This window comes from Rhinatrema bivittatum, chromosome 2 (genome assembly GCF_901001135.1).
Source record: "Rhinatrema bivittatum chromosome 2, aRhiBiv1.1, whole genome shotgun sequence".
Lineage (NCBI taxonomy): Eukaryota > Metazoa > Chordata > Amphibia > Gymnophiona > Rhinatrematidae > Rhinatrema > Rhinatrema bivittatum.
In genome coordinates, this window is record NC_042616.1 from 50415621 (window position 1) to 50435626 (window position 20006).

The 20006-nt window shown below is 48.8% G+C and overlaps 1 protein-coding gene across 3 annotated transcripts in view; it reads left to right on the forward strand.

Annotated features, from left to right (window-relative positions):
* Window positions 1-20006, forward strand: part of LOC115083927 (gastrula zinc finger protein XlCGF28.1-like) — a 57960-nt gene that overhangs the window by 18093 nt on the left and 19861 nt on the right. Inside the window, exon 1 of one of the 3 annotated variants that reach the window (XM_029588036.1) lies at window positions 8657-8862. The exons of the other annotated variants lie outside the window; for them this stretch is intronic. Within the exon in view, the coding sequence (XP_029443896.1) occupies window positions 8839-8862 (24 nt within the window). The 5' untranslated portion in view covers window positions 8657-8838. Of the gene's footprint in view, window positions 1-8656; window positions 8863-20006 lie in introns of those variants that run through there. 3 annotated transcript variants of the gene reach the window in all.

Genomic DNA, 20006 nt, shown 5'->3' on the forward strand with positions numbered 1-20006 from the left:
CAAGGAGGGTTGCAGTGCAAATCGCATGAAGCACTGATTGAGGAAGCCACGGCAGAAGCATGGGTCCCCATTGTATCGAAGAAGTGCAGGGAGCGCCAAGGATGCTTTGGGTAGCATAGAGGCCGATAGACCCACGGGATTGGCCAAAGCTGTATCTCGCAACTGGGAACGGAGCTCTTCCACCAAAGAGGTAAGCAATTCCAATGCTCTGCGATGTTCTTGGACTGTTGCGGTCAAACCCGGTAGGGCCCTGGAGGCGGGATACTCCAAGTCCATAGCCTTGGCAACTTGTTGAGCTTGGAGGTAGACCCTTGTTCTGGAGCAGTGTAGGACTGTTCCCTGGTCGGGCCCAGGGAGCACCTGCCCCCAGGGGGTGGAGCACAGGAGGAGACAGAAGCTAGAAGGAGCTTCACCACTGGAAGCCCGCGGTCCCCCCGAGTGGAGTCCTTGGGGACCTGGGCCGCTTGGTCTTAGGTGGGCCTCGCAGGGTCTCCCGTAGAGGCAGTATAGAGGTGTGTCCACCAGAAGCAAGGGAGCGCGGTTGGTCACTAGACTGTAGGCCTGGAGTATCAGAGAAGGCCAATACAGCATAGGCGATGACAAGACAAGGGACAGAGCCAGAATCAAGGAGGCGTGGTCAATGGCAGCCGGGGTCAGGTTCCGAGGATTAGTCTGAGGGAAGCCAGCCAAAGCAGGAGTCATATACCAGGAATCAGTCCAAGAGTAGTCAACGAAGCAGGGGTCAGGTTCCAGAGATCAGACGAGGTCACGAAGGCAGGCAAAGGTCAAAATCCAGGCAGCGATCAGAATGGTCAATGAAGCAGGCAGAGGTCAGTACCAGAGAATCAGTCCGAAGGTACTGCCTGGCAGGGCCGGCGGAAGCACTAGGCGAACTAGGCGATCGCCTAGGGCGCTGAGCATTAGGGGGCGCCGAGCCGCTGATGGCCAATGGCCGCCGGTGGACGTCATCCCAATGGCGGCTGAGCGGTGAACTACTGCTATGCTGTGTGCCGGATACACACAGCAAGAAGATCGGCAGGACCGTGGTACAGTCGCGTCTAAACATGCTGGTGCTCCTCCTCCTCCTTCCTGCCCGCGCGGCCCCAGAAGAAAAATGTTGCCGGGGCCGCGCGGGCAGGAAAGAGGAGGAGCATCAGCCAATGCAGGAACTTCTCCTCCTTCCTGCCCGCGCGGCCCCGGAAGAAAAATGTTGCCGGGGCCGCGTGAGCAGGAAAGAGGAGGAGCATCAGCCAATGCAGGAACTTCTCCTCCTTCCTGCCCGCGCGGCCCCGGAAGAAAAATGTTGCCGGAGCCGCGCGGGCAGGAAAGAGGAGGAGCATCAGCCAATGCAGGAACTTCTCCTCCTTCCTGCCCGCGCGGCCCCGGAAGAAAAATGTTGCCGGAGCCGCGCGGGCAGGAAAGAGGAGGAGCATCAGCCGCGTGCAGAAGAGGATCAGTGCGGCTCGAGAAGACCGGGGCCGCTGCAGAGCCCATCCTGCAGTGGCCCGTGAAGAGGAGGCCCAGAGGTGAGAGAGAGACTGAGGGTTTGTACAGTGTGTATGTGTGCGTGTATGAGATGAGTTGAGAGACTGTGTGTGTGGGTGTGAGTGAAGACCTGAATGTTTGCAGAGACAGCATGGGAGAGCCTCTGTGTGTGTGAGAGACAGCATGTGATAGTGAGAGCCTGTGCTTGAGCAAGACAGCATGTGGGAGTGCGAGAGAGCCTGTGTGTGTGTGTGAGTCAGCATGTGACAGTGAGAGCCTGTGTGTAGGAATGATTGTATGAGAGAGAGCATGTGACAGTGAGAACCTGTGCTTGAGCAAGACAGCATGTGGGAGTGAGAGTTAGACAGGATGTGCAAGAGAGAGACTGTGTATAAATAATTGTATGAGGGACAGCATGTGAGAATGCCTGTGTATGTGAGAGAGAGAAAGCATGTGAGAATGAGAACCTGACTGTGTGTTTGAGGGAAGCAGACAGATGGAGAGAAAAGAAATATGTTATAAAAGGAATTGGCAAAAAAATAAGAAAGGGAAGGTGGAAAAAAAAAGCCTGTGACCAACCGATTAGAAAACTAAGATCAGACAGCAAATGTAAAAAGAAATAAATTACTTTTTACTGATTGGAACATGTAATCTTTGGGAATGTGCAAGAGTAGTACTTTCTCTATGCGGATCTCACAATGTACGAGATCAGCATAGAGGAACTGGAAGCCCATGGGGCCTGCACAGAGGAGGCAGCAGAATGGGCTTCAGTGCCAATAGCAGCAATCAGCACCTCCGCAATAGCCATACAGCAGCAGTGACAGTGGCAGCAGAGGGATGAGAGAGGCTCTGAGGTTGCTGGCAAAAGAAAGAGAGGGGGTCTCTGCCTTTAGTGTGTGCATGTGTATGAATGGGAGTCTGCCTGGCGGTGTATGTGTGTGAATGCATGGGTGCCTGCCTGAGGGTGTGTCTGTGTATGAGAATGTATGGGTGTCTTCCTGGGGTTTGTATGTGTGAGAATATGCGCCTGCCTGTTTGTGGTGTATGTGTGTGTGTGAGAATAAATTGGTGCCTGCCTGGGGGTCTGTGTGTGTGAGAATGAATGTGTGCATGCCTGGGGGATGGAGAGGGAATGGTGTGAAAATGAATGGGAGCCTGCCTGGGGTTCAGTGTGAGAATGACTAGGAGCTTGCCTGTGTGTGTGTGTCTGTGTGAGAACGAGTGGGAGCTTGCCTGGGAGTGTGTGTTTGTGTGTATGTGAGGGAGCCAGTGAGAGCATGAGTGTGTATGAGAAAATCCAGGGGAGTAAGAGTGTGTGTGAGTGGGGGGGGGGGGGAAGAGAGTGTCTTACACCCTGAGAGTGTGTCAGTGTCTGTGAGAGCGAGAGGTTATGGTTGGGTATAAGAGCATGAATGTGTATGTATGTGACAGTGTATGTGTGAGAGAGAATGGACATGTGAGTATGTGTGAGAGAGAGAGGATAACCTCCTAATCCTCGACAATATCAGGGTGACTGGAAATCAAGAGCTCCCATGTATGGACAGCAGGGGCTTTTTAAAATCCTTATTAGTTTTAATTATTGGATGTTATTTGATATATGTACTGTTTTGAAATATTTTATTGGTGTTTGGGAAATTGTAAAAAATGTATATGATTTTAATTAATAGAAATTCTATTTATCAGTAGTTTTAAAATATTTTATTAGTATGGTTTTACTATTATAACTGATGCTTTGTTTCTTGATTTTATTTGTTTTATGAGGAATGGTTGTTCTGTTTTTCCATTGCTAATACACAGAGTCTGGCTTCTTGGGGTTTCCATTTCAGTTTTTTCTAATTTGTGCTCCTTTATTTTGTATTCTGTATTTGGTGAAGGTCTGTCTCTGCTCTGTGTGTGTGACCATGATGAGAGATTCTGCTAGCATAGGGATCTATAGCAATTGGGTTTGTTTTGTTTCCTCAGTAGGTGGTGTATTGGTATTCTAGGACCCAGTGTAATATTTATCCTTGCTTATTCACAGGTAGGGTTATTGTTGTTTGAGTCCTTGGTGTTATTACTGTTATGTTATGATGGGATTGCAGTATAGATTTTGGGTGTCTCTTTTGCGGTGCTTTATGTTAGTTCACAATGTGTCTGGCAGTGGAAGGTGTTTGTGCTGCTGTTACTGTGAGGTGACACCAGAATTTGAAAATATCTTTTAGTATGATGAGCTGTAAGGGAAACATCCAAGCTCCATTGTTTGGGGGAATTTCAGTGGATGCACAGAGATACAGAACTGGAGGTGCAGGATTTGTATTGACATTCTGTCCCTTCCTATATATTCCAGACTTCACTCTCATAATCCATATAGAATTAGGTGAATGAGGCTATCAAATAATTTTATAGCAGTTTTACTAGAAGTGTGAATCTGGCCAGCTTTTTAAAATAATGCAGAGGACCCTTTGGACTTTTTTTAACAACACTTTTTTTTATAACCAATTTTAAAGCAGGATCCATGCTATAGAGGTGGGTGTGATGAAGAAATGTCATTTTGGCTCCCCCCCCCCCCCCCCCCACCCAAAACAAATTCTTCTGTCTAGAGATGCCACTGATTTTCTGTGGCACACAAATGCATTGGCCCCTGGGCGCTGGAGACCCTTGGTGCACCACTGGGTGCGAGCCATATGGGGCCGCAAGTGGTGGCAAAGAGGAGTGGAGATTTGGTGGGCCGCAAGCAGTGCCCAATCTGCTCGCGACCCAGAAAACTCCAGTCAGCGGGCGTGATTGAGAATGAGGTAGGAGTCGGGGCCGAGACCGGGGGGGGGCGCAAGGAAGAAGGCTCGCCTAGGGCGCCAAATCCCCTTGCACCGGCCCTGCTGCCTGGGGAGACAGGGACAGACAGATGCTGGAACAGAAGGACGCTGGAACAAGACTGTGAATGCGGAGGCAAACTAGTACACATACAGTGCCGACCCGATTGCCAAGGCAAGGAAGTGCAGGCAGGAACTTTCTTAAGTAGTACATTCAATCAGGGCGCGCCGCAGAGCTAGGACCCGCCCCTGGTCCTTCAAGAGACCGGGTTGTCCGTGCACACGCGTAGGAGCGTGGCCGACGCCACGGAGGACGCCGAACTCCGGTGTGAGGCCTGGTGCGCAGTGGAAGGCCCGGCGACCGCCGCCGCGGGACGCCGTGGCCTGGAGGAGCTCGCGGCTGCCACTGGGGAGGCCGATCCATGACCCGCGGAGGAGCTAGCGAGGTGAGCAGGCCCATGCGCGGGCCGAGCGCGGATGGGATGCGCAACACCCTGGGGCACTCCACCAATGAATTTTTCCATTTGGAAAACTGACCATTCTTTAGTCTATCAAAAAACAAGTCTTCAGTTTCATGTTTCAGTTCCTTCAGAGCTCTGGGGTGAATACCATCCAGTCTTGGTGATTTGTTATTCTTTAGTCTATCAATCTGATTTATTACATCCTCCTGTTTCATAGTGATTTTATTTAAGTTGTTCAGAGCCATGACTTTCAAAAAATGTTTCCTGTGTGGGTATGAATATGACACCCTCAGTAAAGACAGAGACAAATAATTAATTTAGTTTGTATGCTTGTCCTCCCTGAACAATTCTTTTGCCCCTCAGTCATTTAATAGCCCAACTGACTCTTTCACAGGCTTTTTGTTTCAAAAAGATGTTATTACTTGTTTTTACATTTAAGGCAAGCTTCTTTTCAAATTCTTTCTTTGCCTGCAATAATTACTTTTCTACATCTAATTTGCCATACTTGTGTTCTTCCCTATTTTCCTCATTTGGGTCTGCTTTCCATTTTTTTTTAATGATTCCCTTTTGGTTCTAATTGCTTCTTTCACTGCACTCTTAAACCATGCTGGCAGTCGTTTGGTTTCCCTTCAACCTTTTTTAATGCAGGGAATGCATTTTGTCTGGGCCTCAAGGATGGTAATTTTAAACAGCGCCCGTGCCTCCTGCAAGTTTATAACCTTGTAAATTGCTCCTTTTATTTTATTTTTTTTCTAACAAATTTCTTCGTTTTATGATAGTCTCCCAAAGGGAGGTGGCTGTTCTGGATTTCTGACAACCCCTTCTTAGAGGCTGATGCAATAAAGTGCTCCCAGCCTAGCACACAAGTTTATGTGCGTTTTGAACACGCTAGACTAGCACCCACTGCCATAAGAAGATTAGCGCATCCAAAATGCGCTCCCATACAAACGCATAGTGGATAGAGCTCGTCACATGTAAATTCCATGTAGATGAGGCTATTAGTCATTACCCTCTGATGCAGAAAATCGCTGGATGCCCAGCACACACTTTTTAATGCTGCAAATTTAACACCAGCTATGGAGCTGGCTTTAAGTCTATCCCCGAGTCCAGGGCTCAGGAGAAATTTTTAAAAATACTGTCCTCTGTGGTTCCTCCTAATAGTATCATTGCGATACTTAAATCTCTTGCTTGCCATTGTTGAGAGTAACGATATAATATAATGGCTTGATGGGAAAAAAAATTCTGAATACACAATATACACGCACAATAGACATGCTTCAGGCCGATTTTGCCCCTTGCTATTGTGCATGTCTGTTGGGCGAAATTGTCCTGAAGTGGGATAAAATGGATGCTTGAATTGAGCGCCTGATGCATTTGAGTGCTAGGGATGTACAATTCTTCCCTAGCACATCCTTTTTAACGCAGCAGCTCATTTAAATATTGCATTGGGTGCCCAGGAAACGTGGCTGTGTGCGTGATAGGAAAATGGGTGCTCAATATGAGCCCCTGTCTTTATTTATATTTTTTATCCTGCTTTTTGGCACTTCAGCGTGGATTACAGCCAGGTACTGTAAGTATTTCCCTATCCCCACAGGGCTTACAATCTAACAGGGTCATTTATCAACTCGCGTTATGGCGTTTTTGCATGCGAAAAGGTGCGATGCTAATTTTTAAAAGGGGAGGAGGGAGGGAGAGAGAGACACTTTGGGGGTGGCACCATAGCAAGTAGCTATTTATGCTACTTTAGGAGACCCACCAAGTAACTCGAGGTGAAATTTAAGTGGTAGTGTAGGGGTTAGGGGCCACTTTTACATGCAGAATGAGACGTGCGAACAGAACAATAGCTAACTATTACAATGGCCTTATAGTCCGTCTTTCTCTCTCTCTCTCACTGGTAAAATGAGCATAATACGTTACCATAAAATACACCCCTTTTTATATTGCATGCAGTATTTATTGCTTTTTTATAAATTTAGGCCTAAATTTGTGCCTGAGGCAATAGATGGTAAAGTGACTTGCCCGAGGTCACAAGGAATGACTGTGGGACTTGAACTCTAGTGTCTCTGATTTATAGCCCACTGCTCTAACCACTAGGCTACTCCTCCACTCTTTTTGCATTAGGAGACCTGCAGCAAGGGCTTAATTTGTAGACAAAAAGGAAATGGAACTATGGAGCAGTGGGAAGGGGCAAAGAGTGGGGGCCATGGCCAGGTGTGATCTGTGAGAGGGGGTGGGGCCAGAAACTCACTACCAAACACTTTCTCCTCCTTAGCCAGTGATCAACATCCAGCCGTCCTTCACCCACAAGAACTGATTTACTCTCTCTCTCTGCTCTGCTCCACTTCCTTAGATCCCAGGAAAAAAAAGGTGGCAGAACACTGTTCTAGATCATTCCACCAGAAATTACGCCCAGTGTAACAGATATAAGTAGGAGTTGAATTAGCACAAGCTTGAAACTTGTGAGCAGTAGCAAAGTAGCCAGAGTTGAAGCCTTGACACTACTGCTCACAAGTTTCAAAATTGTACTAATTAAACCATTTTTTTGTGTCTGTTCTGTCTGCTGCAGTATTTGCTTCAGAATCACACTCTCTCTTCCTGCTCTCTGAAGAGAATAGGAAGGGAAAGGGCAGAACAAAGAACAACAGGGGCAGAGTGGTTGCTCTCTGCTCAAGGCTCATCCCCCTCTTTCCAGCTTCTCTGCCTCTTAAATCTAAATAGAAGTGGTGGATCAGCATGCCAGGCAGTGCCCCCACAAATTAAGCCCTGCTTGCAGCACTGATTTCAATAGGTAGAATGAAAGGATTACAAACTCCCCTGCATTGGGCTATTGCTTCAAAACAAAGACAGGTAAAAAGCCTTTTTCTCCTGGAACTGGAAAACTTGGCAGTTCTGGTAAATGAAGTTATGATTATTGTTATTGTCATTTGAATAGTGCCACAAGTCATACACAGCGGCTTACAGAGAGACACGAGATAGTCCATGCTCTAATCAACCTCTAATCTGGTCAAGACAGATTAATAAAATGTACAGACCAAAAACTCAAGACTGAGTTAAAAAGGCAAGGCCATGATTGAAAATAATTTGTTTTGGGTAACGGTAACTGAATTTGTTTATAGGACTTATCTTCTGCTCCTGGACAACAAATCCCTTCTCAACTACAATTCCATGTCTTCTGTCTTCCTTCCTAATTCACACTGCCCGTGCTTCCTCGATTTGTAATATCCATATGCCCCTCCCCCCATATAAAAGGAAATTAAACAATTTTAAAATATTAGATTATGTTTGGAGGTTTCCATTTATTTGTTGCAAGGAAAGCTGTAGAGCAAAGAAAGTATTGTCAGGAATTTAGTAGAATTTTTCCAAACCGGAAATCTATGTATTAATTCCTTTCTATAGAAGGCCAAGAAGTGTTTTATCAGCTTCAATGTAACCTAATTATGCTTTTGTCCTTACTATGTAGTTGATGTAAGTCTGCTTATCTTCTTGCCTTGTTCTACTTGTCTACAAGGGGAGAAGGGGGGATTTGTTATAGACAGTGTAAGACTATTAGCCCCCTGTTGACACTTGCATTACTCATTGCTTACATTCTGTTTGTGGAATTATCTACTCTTTATTTTCAATGAAGCTGTGCATTTACGTGCTAATTTCACAACAATAAAAAAGATTTACACATAAAATCAGATATTGTAGTAGCCCTGTTTTGGAAATTTCCACTTATTTGTTACACGTAAAGGAGGAGACTGCCACAAAAGGGTTAGTGGGTTATTCTGTACTATTCTTGTCAGTCGTTGCAATAGCAGTAGCTGGCGGAAGTGAAACAGGACGATGCTAAAGCCGAGTGCTGTGGGGAGTTGTAGTTCCTAGTATAAAGCATGGCTGTGCGCAGAGAGATCACTACTGAATTGGTGAAGGGGAGGAGATTCTGTCCAGGAAGTACTACAACTCCCAACATGCCTTGGGCAGCCCATCCTAAGGGGTAGCAGCAGCAGCCATGAAGAAAGGGAGCGATCTCTGTGCTTAGGATTTTTAAATTCCTGTTCAGGATCCAGCGTTAGGAGCTCGGTCTACAGTCATCTGACAAATCCCGGGAAGCAGAGCAGGAAATGCCTGCAGGGGCTTCTGCTCAGGTAGGAGTTTGCAAGGAATGAGCCTGGGGACAGGAAATATACAGGAGAATCCATAACACTGAATTGACTGTAGAAGTAAAGGTCAAACGAATGTGAGACATTTGTACTTATCTGATGGCGAATGTTAAACTTTCAGAAGCTAGTCCTTAATGTATTAAATCACTCCACCTACAACTTGCATGTTTAACCTTAATTTGTTATGCCTCTGAAAGGACTAACACGGCAATTGCATTATTTCATTCAATCGATGAGCCTACGTTAACATTTAATAGTCCATGTATGTTGCCTCAGGGAAATGTTTTGTGAAAGGCTATAAAGGACAGTTTTAAACTAGAGAGAAACATTGCAAAAAATAGTTTTTTGTTTTTTTTTAGGGGGTGCAGAAGGGGATAGAGGTTTCAGTTGGGACTTGAAAGCACAGGGGAGATACAATAATATGGGAACGTGACAGCGAGGTTATCTGGAGATATCCCAGGATTTCTCCATCTGGTCTAATGCTGCAGTCATTGGGCTTCAATATTAATCCTATGAGATGGGAAAACAAGAAAAAAGAATTGTACTGCAAATCAATCTGTAGAAGTGATTTTTACAAATTTTTATTTATCATTAAAAATATATATCCCACACAATTTACAGTGCACATGGTTGGTTACATCCTTATATGCATACACATTTTAAACAGAAAACAACAGGCAACAGTAAAGTGCCTTGATTTAGCCATGTTTCTGCAACAACAGAGAAAACAAGACCTGGAATAGTTAGATTTGAAGGGGAAAACCTTTTTGTCTCCTTTCACACCGGTGTCTTTTGTAGACTATATTTAGCAGTGTTGTGATGCACCTTGAGATGCTCCAGTGCAGTCATGTAGTACTGATTCTTCCCTGGGAGGAGAGATGTCACCTTACATCTTTGATCAGGCACAGTAGGAGAAAGTCCTCACTAACAGGCCGATACAGTACAATGCGCTCCGATGGAGTGCACTGTTAACCTGCCCTTGGACGCGCGTTTTCCCTTAGCCCTTATTCAGTAAGGGGAGGAAAATGCGCGTCCAACTCGCGGCACCTAATAGCGCCCTCAACATGCATGTTGATGGCCCTATCAGGTATGCCCGCGCGATACAGTAAGTAAAATGTGCAGCTAAGCCGCACATTTTACTTTAAGAAATTAGCGCCTACCTAAAGGTAGGCGCTAGTTTCTGCTGTCACCGGGAAAGTGCACAGAAAAGCAGTAAAAACTGCTTTTTTGTGCACCCTCCGACTTAATATCATGGCGATATTAAGTCAGAGGTCCCGAAGAATAAAAAAAAAAAAAAAAATTAAAATGGGCCGGTGGCTGTCGGGCCGAAAACCGGACGCTCAATTTTGCCAGCGTCCGGTTTCCGAGCCCGTGGCTGTCAGCGGACTCGAGAACCGACGCTGGCAAAATTGAGCTTCGGCTGTCAAACCTGCTGACAGCCGCCGCTCCGGGTCATAATTAGCATACATAATCGCGCATACATAATCGCGCGCACAGGCGAGTGGGCGTTTGTCCGCTCTCCCGCGGACTTTACTGAATCGGCCCATAAGTGAAGCTTACAATTTAGTTGAGAGATGCTGACGATACTATTTATTTTTTGCCTTTCGGACACTTCAAAGTGAATTGCATTCAGGTACTCCAGGTACTTCCATGTTCCCAGAGGACTCAACAGTCTGTTTGTACCTGAGGCAATGGAGGGTGTAGTGACTTGCCAAAGGTCACAAAGTGTGGCAGTGGGATTTGAACCCTGGCTTCCCTAGTGTTAGGTTTCCTGCGATCAAGTGGGTCCCGCAAGTGGCTTCTCTCACCTCCAGTCCTGCGTGGCTGGACCCCGCCTCTGTGCTGGTGTGGCTCTGAAACGCTGCCGATGATCCCCAATGCAGCACATTGCCTCCTAGGTGCATGCGAGCGCGTGCATGCGTGCCTGCCTTTGCTTAAGACTTAAAGGGACCGTGGTGGGAAAAGCCCCATGGCCCCTTCAGATGACATCATTCTTGGCTGCCCTTTAAAAAAAAAAAGCTCATCAGTTTTTGCTCCTGGTCTTTGCAAGGTTACCGGTCTCTTTTTCCTGGTTTTGTGGGTTCCTTGTGATGCCAGGTCTTCACTCCTGTTTCTAAGTCTCTGGTCCTGCAAGGTCTCCTGTGGTCTTCATCTTGTTCCAGTGTCTTAGTCTTTGCCTTGTCCCAGCATCTGGTGTCTTCAGCCTGCTTCAGCATCCTGGTCCATGACTGGTTTCAGTGGTCTTTGCCTTGTTCCAGCATTCTGGTGTCTTCAGCTTGTGCCAGCGTTCTGCCAGTGACCTGTGTCTTCAGTCCGTCTCAGTGTTCTGGTGTCTTCAGCCTTCAGACCTTGAGTCCGGTTCCAAGTCTTCAGGGTCCTGCTCCTGAGTTCTTAGTCTTGTTCATAGTCTTCTGAGTTCTGGTCCTGAGTTCCCATGCCTTCACTTCTGGAGCCTTGGTCTGTTTGGTCATTGTTTTCAGTCTTCGTCTGGTTCCTCGTTTTGCCGGGACTCCTTATCTTCAGATTTCGCCTGGTGCCTCATCTTGCTTGGAGTCTGTGTCTTCAGTGTCATCCTTGCTTGCCTCTGGATGCGCTCACCCGACTGCAGCATGTACCTTGGCCAACCCCATGGTTGTGCAGGTCGCATCGTGGTGCAGGGGCTCACGCATATCTGTGGTCCAAAAGGGCCTTTGGAGTGGCCGGAGGGCTACCCCCAGAAACCAACCCTGGCTGCAGGTTCTCTGACACCTGGTTTGCAGCTCGCAATGGGTTTCAGGAAATGTTACTGGTTAAAATAAACACGGCTACAGACAACAAGGCTATGATCAGGGATAGCCATTTCAAAGCAACCTTAAAAAGGTGAGACTTCAACAGGCCAGAGAGAGGGCAGGATGCACCGCTCAGGAAGGCATGTAGGAAGCCAGGTAGAAAGCACGGAGTCAGGAATTGATGATGGAGGAGAAGGATACAGATTAGAGCAGCTTGCTTATTGAATGGAGGTTCAAGGTCACAAGGAGGAGTGTAAAAGGAGAAATAAGACGAGGTAATGAGGATTAGCTGTCAGAAGCTACAAGGTTATAAAGTTGAAGTGCGGCTTTATTCACATTGGTAACAGACAGTGGCAGCTTGGCTCAGCATAGTGTCTTTATTTCCAAGGATATTTGCATAACGAGCACTTCAGTTCTAAGCAACTGTAGGCAAATCCAGTTCCATTACTCCTTAAGTAGATGAGAAAATTGAGGGCTTTCTCAGGTGGGACAGATATTTAATTTTAAATGGACAAGACTGTGTCACACCTAACTTGGTAAATATTAATTTAGAAGGATCATGGGTGTGGTATGCTTTTCAGTTTGTGCATTTAGTGTTTGTGCCCTGCTCTGCCCCAGGTTGTACTGAAAAATTCAGATTCTAAAGGAGCAATTAACTTCAGTTCAGAGGGTTAAGTATCTCCAAGGACTCAAATCAAACCGCATACAGATAACTGCCAAGAGTTTACTAATCTCTCACAAAAGAGAGATCCTGCATACAGCTCGAAGCCCTGGAGCTGCTGAAAACGAGGTTGTTCCCAGCCACCCCCTTTCATGAGTAGCATTGCAGAAAGATTATTGAGAAAGGTAAATTTGCAACAGTGTAGATGACCAGGAAGGTGTAAAGAAAAAAAAAAACCCATGAGGAAGGATCTAGCAAAGCTCAAGGAACAGTTTAGAGTCTGGCAGCTAAGATTACAATTTTAAAACAAAAGGTTTTTTCATCTGTGCTGCAAAAATCCAAGGGAGCGGTATTTTATAGGGGACAAAATTCTTCTAAGCGTGAAAGAAGAGTGGGATCTGGGGTAATTGGCCACATTTAGATCACCCGACACAAATAGGTGGATAAGGCGATGGCAAAAGTGTCTGAATGACTGTCTGCCTGGGGGGTAGGTCTGTGTGTATGAATGGGTACCTGCCTGGGGGAGGGGGGGGTAGGTCTGTGTGTGTGAATGGCTGTCTGCCTGGGGGGTAGGTCTGTGTGTATGAATGGGTACCTGCCTGGGGGAGGGGGGTGGGGGTAGGTCTGTGTGTGTGAATGGGTGCCCGCCTGGGGGGTAGGTCTGTGTGTGTGAATGGGTGCCCGCCTGGGGGGTAGGTCTGTGTGTGTGAATGGGTGCCCGCCTGGGGGGTAGGTCTGTGTGTGTGAATGGGTGCCTGCCTGGGGGGTAGGTCTGTGTGTGTGAATGGGTGCCTGCCTGGGGGGGTAGGTCTGTGTGTGTGAATGGGTGCCTGCCTGGGGCTCTGGATGTGTATGAGACAGTGACAGTGAGGCCCTGTGTTTGTCTGAGGGAATCTGGGGGAGTAAGATCTTGGTGGGGGGAGTGAGAGGGTCTTAGAGCCTATGTTTGAGAGTGTGTGGTTTGGGTAGGAGAGCATGTGTGTATGTGGGAGAGAGAATGAATATGCAAGTGTGTGTAGGAGAGAGGGTAAAGTTTCTGTGCCCCCCCCCCCCCCCCCCCAGCTCCCTAATCCTCGACAATCTCAGGGTGACTGGAAATTGAGTTCCCAGGTATGGACAGCAGGGCTTTTTTTTTTTTTTTTACTCCTTACTAGTTTTAATTATTGGCTGTTATTTGATGTGTCTCCTGTTTTGAAATATTTTATTGGTGCTTGGGAAATTAAATGTATATGATTGTAATTAATAGATGTTTCCTAGCGTGTAGCAGATGGACTCAGGACCAATGGGTATAGTGTACTCCGGTTAGCAGTTGGAGACGGATCAGATTTCAATCTGAGGTCAGCCCCTAGTACATATACCCCTGCAGGAAGTGCAGCTCTCCAGTATTTTCCGTCTCCATAGCAGTTAGGGACTATCTGCACGCTTTCAGAGCGTTAGACCAAAATTTAAAGAACAAACCCGAAATTTAAAGAAGAAACCTACCTGAAGACGAGCCCCGCACTCCTGCGGTGATACACTCAGGTCCCTCCCCCAGTTGAGTTTCCCGAGGTGATTTCCATGGTCCCTCGGAGGTGAGCCTCGGTCCGGTGGCCGATTTGCGGCAGGGACCTAGCCCCCGAATCCTCGGGTGCGGCGTAGAGGCAGCCTCGGTCCTGCGGCCGAATCGCGGCGAGGACTTAGCCCCCGATCCCGGGCATGGCTGAGAGGCAGCGGGTGCACCCCCTCGAGTGCGGCGGTGAAGGTAGTTGCCCTCTTCCCCCCCGCAGCCGGAAACCGCCCGGAGCGAAACCGGGAAGCGCCGAAGGCAAGGTAAGGTGGAAAGCTTCTACTTTAGCCCGGTCTCCGAAGATCGAGGAGGAGCACAGGTCGACGATCGGAATCTGTGCCACCGGGTTGATCCGCCCAAGCAGGGCTAGGCCCCGGCTGTTCCAGGGTCTGCCCAAGTGGAGACCCTCCGAGGTCGCCATATTGCCCGCATGCTCGCCGTCGCCATCTTGGCCTTGCTCGCCGCGCCAAGCGCACAAATTAAGCTTAGGCGCACATAAAACCTTACGCGCATAAGTTACGCGCACAGTACAAGGCGCACATCTGCGCGCACATGTCAGACGCAATGGAGCGCATAAGAGCTTGCGCGTCCACAGAAAGGGCACCTCCAGAAACAGGAATAAAAGCTCAAGGCCTCTGCCCAGCATGCCACATCAGAGCCGCACAGAGCAAGGAAGCCGATGCCCTATGCGCACACTGTGAGGAGGCCCTGGGAGATCCAGGTCAGGGCCATTCCCACCCAGGGCCCAGTGCTAGCTCTTCAGGGGGCGCCCCTCAACCTAGACCCAGCGTCGATCTCTTGGGTAGAGTTGTTTAAGGGGATTCACGTCTTTGTCAAAATGCAAACTGAACCCCGGGCGGACCAGCCATATGCGCCACCGGAAGACCCTCAGGCCCCAGGACCCTCGAGGCCTAGGCACAGGCTCCCACCACCTACGGGGACACGGATTTCTCCGAAGAGGAAGCTGAGCCCCTTGAGGAGGGGTAACTTCCCTCGGGGACAGAGCCACACCGAACGTTGAGACGCTTCTTCTCAAAGGATGAGCTCCCGGACCTTGTATCCCAATGCCTATCGAGCTCGCTATCCCGGGCCAAGGCACCTCGGGGGAACCTAGAATGAACCCCCTGCTGGAGGGCCTTCGACAGAAGTCTCGCCATTTTCCTCTCTTACAGGCGGCACAACAGCTAATTGACCTGGAGTGGAATGCACCGGAGTCCTCATTCAAAGGGGGTCGAGCCTTATCGGCCATGTACCCCCTGGACCTAGCAACCAAGGAGCTTCTGGCGTGCCCTAGAGTGGATGCCATAGTCTGCGCGATCGTTAAGCGCACAACCATCCCAGTGGAGGGAGGAGCGGAGCTCAAGGATGCACACGACCGGCGCCTGGAAGCCATACTAAAACAATCATTTGAGGTGGCAGCCATGTCCCTGCAGATTGCGGCCTGCTGCACCGTGGTGACACGTTCCTGTTTATCCCAAGCCAGAAACAACACTCTGGGAGAAGACATGGAATCAGCACTATCATTCCTCACTGACGCGGCTTCCGATCTAGTGCGCACAGCAGCCAGAGGAGTGTCGTCCACAGTGGCAGCCAGGAGACAACTCTGGCTTCGAAATTGGTCGGCTGACGCCTCCTCCAAGACACGCCTCACGAGAATGCCCTTCAAAGGATCCCTCCTCTTCGGTAATGAACTAGAGAAACTGGCCAACAAATGGGGCGACTCAGCATTACCTCGCCTGCCGGAAGACAAGACGAAGAGAAACCAGCGTCCCTTCCCCAGGTCCGCCAGAAGCAGAAGCTCACAGCCATAACCCCGGTACCTACACAGGAAATAAATACTGGACGTTATTTTATTTTATTTATTTATTTATTTTATATACCGACATTCAATCGAGATATCACATCGGTTTACAGGTAACTGAGCGGATAGGGCGAGTTCTGCCCTATTTTACATTATAACATGATAAATATAACATGGTAACAATTATAACAGGAATATATGGAAAAAATAATATTATGGCATATAACATATGTACATTATGTCTTGATGATAAAATAGTTTAGGTATCAGGGTTGATTGAAGGAAGTAAGGGGAGGGTGGGCAGGGGGGGAGGGTCGGGGGAAGGAGGATAGGAAGGAGGGAGGTATGAGGAGGGGGGAGAGATGCATTCGGGCAGGTTAAGTGTCAGGTGGGAAAGCTTTTAAGAACAGCCATGTTTTGAGATGTTTTTTAAAGACTTGTGATGAGGGTTCATTTCTGAGATGGGGGGGGAGGGAGTTCCATAGGGTCAGGCCCGCTATTGTTATGGCTCGTTTGCGGGTTGTGTTGAGGTGTGCAGTTTTGAGATTGGGGATGGAAAGAAGGCCAGTGTTGGATGACCTGAGATTTCTTTGTGTGGGGTATGGTTGTATTGCATTGTTTAGCCAGTTCATTTTGTTGTTGTTTATTTTTTTTGTGTATGAGGGTGAGGGTTTTATAGTGGATTCTTTGTGTGATGGGCAGCCAGTGGAGTTCTTTGAGAGTGGGTGTGATGTGAGAGGATTTTCTGTTGTTAGTGATGATTCTGGCGGCGGCGTTTTGTAGAACTTGTAGGGGTTTGATGTGGATTTCTGGGAGGCCAAGGAGGAGGGAGATGCAGTAGTCGAGTTTTGAGAAAATAATTGATTGAAGGACTGTTCGGAAATCATGCGCTTGGAGAAGGGGTTTGCGTTTTTTCAGTGTTTGGAGCTTGAAGAATCCATCCTTAATTGTATTGGAGATGTGTCGTTTAAAGTTGAGTTGGCTGTCAATTGTTACGCCCAGGTTTCTTGTGGATGGGGTGAGTGATATTCCTGAGATGTTTGGTACCCCCGGGTTGTTTGAGCTTGCTGGGTTGTTTGGGGGGGGTGCACTTGAGGGGAGATGCGGGACGGTCATCTTGGATGTGAAGGATTTCTGTTTTAGCTTGGTTGAGGCAGAGTGATAGTTGAGATAGCAGGTGGGATAATTTTGAGCTGAGTTTGTTCCATCTTTCCATGGTGAGTTCAATGGACTTGCTTATGGGGAGTAATATTTGTATGTCGTCTGCATAGACGAAGTAGGTGAGGTTTGCGTCTGATAGGTATTTGCATAGTGGGAGGAGGTAAATGTTGAAGAGGGTTGAGGATAGGGAAGAACCTTGAGGGACGCTATGTGTGAGGGGCACTTGGGAGGATTCAGATGAGTTTGTCTTGACGATGTAGGATCTGTTTGAGAGGTAGGATTTGAACCATTTGATTGTAGTGTCTCGTAGACCAATTTCTTTAAGTCTGGTGAGGAGTGTTCTGTGGTTGATGGTGTCAAAGGCGGCTGATATATCAAGAAGTATCAGGAGGAACGATTTGCCTCTGTCGTGACCTCTGAGGATGGTATCGGTGAGGGCAAGGAGGAGGGTTTTGGTGCTGAAGAATTTTCTGAAGCCATGTTGTGTTGGCTGGAGAATATTATGGTCGTCAAGGTGTTCTGTATCGTACTTTATCATACCCAAGAAAGAGGGTACATTCAGGCCCATCCTGGACCTCAAGTCGGTCAACAGACACCTAAGGATCCCACGCTTCCGCATGGAAACCCTATGATCGGTCATACGCGCAATACAGCCAGGAGAGTTCCTCACATCCCTGGACCTGTCGGAGGCCTACTTACACATCCCAATTCATCAGGAACACCAGCGCTACCTACGCTTCAAGGTCCTGAATCGTCACTACCAGTTCCGGGCACTACCCTTCGGGTTAGCCACGGCACCCCGGACGTTCACCAAGGTAATAGTAGTGGTGGCGGCAACACTCAGGAAGGAAGGAATCCTCGTTCATCCTTACCTGGACGATTGGCTGATCAGAGCAAAATCACCGGAGGAAAGCCACCAAGCAACCAGCAGAGTCATAACCCTACTGGAAAGCCTAGGATGGGTAGTCAACACAAACAAGAGCTCCCTACAGCCCTCGTAGTCACTGGAATACCTAGGAGTCCGATTCGACACCAAGGAAGACAAGGTCAGCCTGATCCCCCAAGAGGAGATCAAAGCTGTGGGACCGGCTCCAGACCTTGCTGAGCACCTCTCGTCCCACAGCATGGGATTACCTGCAAGTCCTCGGCCTAATGGCATCCACACTGGAAGAGGTGCCATGGGTACGAGCCCACATGAGGCCCCTGCAACGATCACTCCTATCACGGTGGAGTCCACGATCCCAGAACTACACTGTACATCTACCACTACCGGGCAGAGTCCGGACCCAGCTACGATGGTGGCTACAGACCAGCCACATGAGCCGGGGATCAAGACTATCCTCCCCAACCTGGACCCTGCTCACCACAGATGCCAGTCTACACGGGTGGGGAGTGCACTGCGAAGAGCTAACCGCCCAAGGGCGGTGGAACGAAGAAGAGCCGGGGTGGAACATCAACCTCCTAGAAGCACGGCAGTCAGGTTAGCCTGCCTGCGGTTCGCCCACAGACTTCGAGACAAAGCGGTTAGAGTGATGTCGGACAACACCATGACAGCGGCCTACATCAACCGGCAGGGCGGAACCAGAAGCCAACAGTTGTCCTTAGAAATAGACCCTCTGATGGCTTGGATGGAAGCAAATCTCCAGGACATCTCCGCCGTCCACATCGCCGGGAAGGACAATACCACGGCAGACTTCCTCAGCAGGGAAAGTCTAAACCCAGGAGAATGGAAGCTGTCACCCACAGCCTTCAAGATGATAGTGAATCGGTGGGGGGCTCCAGACATGGATCTTCTAGCAAACAGATCCAACGCTCAAGTACCCAGATACTTCAGCCGCAGGCTGGATCCGCAGTCCCAGGGGATCGATGCCCTGGTACAGACCTGGCCACCAGGGACCCTGCTATACGCCTTTCCGCCATGGCCCTTGCTAGGCGCAATCATTCACAAGATTCAGCGGCACAGGGGGCTAGTCCTCCTGGTGGCCCCAGACTGGCCAAGAAGACCCTGGTACGCAGACATGAGAAGACTACTGGCAGGGAATTCACTACCCTTGCCTCCACACAGAGACCTACTACAACAAGGTCCCATCCTCCACGAGGATCCAGCTCAATTCTCTCTTACAGTCTGGCCATTGAGAGGGCCCGCCTGAGAAAGAGGGAATACTCGGGGGCAGTAATAGATACCCTCCTCCGAGCAAGTTCTCCACATCTCTAACATACATAAGGATCTGGAGAGTTTTTGAGGCCTGGTGCAAAGACCACAACGTCAAACCACGCTCCTCTAAAGTTCCTGTGATCCTGGAATTCTTACAGAATGGACTGCAGAAAGGTCTGTCCCTCAGCTCCATCAAGGTACAGGTGGCCGCATTGTCTTGCTACGGCTCCAGGAGCGAGGATGACAGCATAGCCTTGTACCCAGATGTATCACGCTTCCTGAAAGGAGTCAAAACACATTCACCCACCACTACAGTGGCCGGTACCTCTGTGGAACCTCAACCTCGTCTTGGAGTTCCTAGTGGGATCTGCCTTCAGACCCCTCCAAAGCCTGTCACTCCGTCCGTTAACCTTAAAGACGGTGTTCTTGCTGGCCATGTGTTCGGCCCGCCGCATCTCAGAACTACAGACACTGTCCTGCCGTGAGCCATTCCTCAGACTCACCCCGGGGACCATTCAGCTACGCACAGTTCCCTCCTTCCTCCCCAAAGTGGTTTCACACTTCCACCTTAACCAAACCATCTCACTACCTACGATGGACAGCTTGAAGAAGTCGGAAGAAGCCCTTAGTCTGCGCCAACTCGACATCGGCAGATTCCTATCCAGATACCTGGCAATGTCAGAACCAGTACGAAAGACGGACCACCTTTTCGTCCTTCACAGCGGGAAGAAGCAAGGGGAAGCGGCCTCGCGGGCAACCATAGCCTGCTGGATCAAGGAAGTCATCAAGGCGGCCTACGTAGAAGCGGGAAAACCACCACCTCTACAGGTCAAGGCCCATTCTACCAAGGCTCAGGCGGTTTCCTGGGCAGAAACTAGAATGCTGTCACCTGCCGAGATCTGCAGGGCGGCAGCGTGGTCTTCCATCCATACCTTCTCCAGATTCTACCGTCTGGATGTTCAGGCTCGGGAGGACACAGCATTTGCAAGGGCAATCCTAAGTGTACCACGGGCAGCCTCCCACCCAGTTCGTGAGTA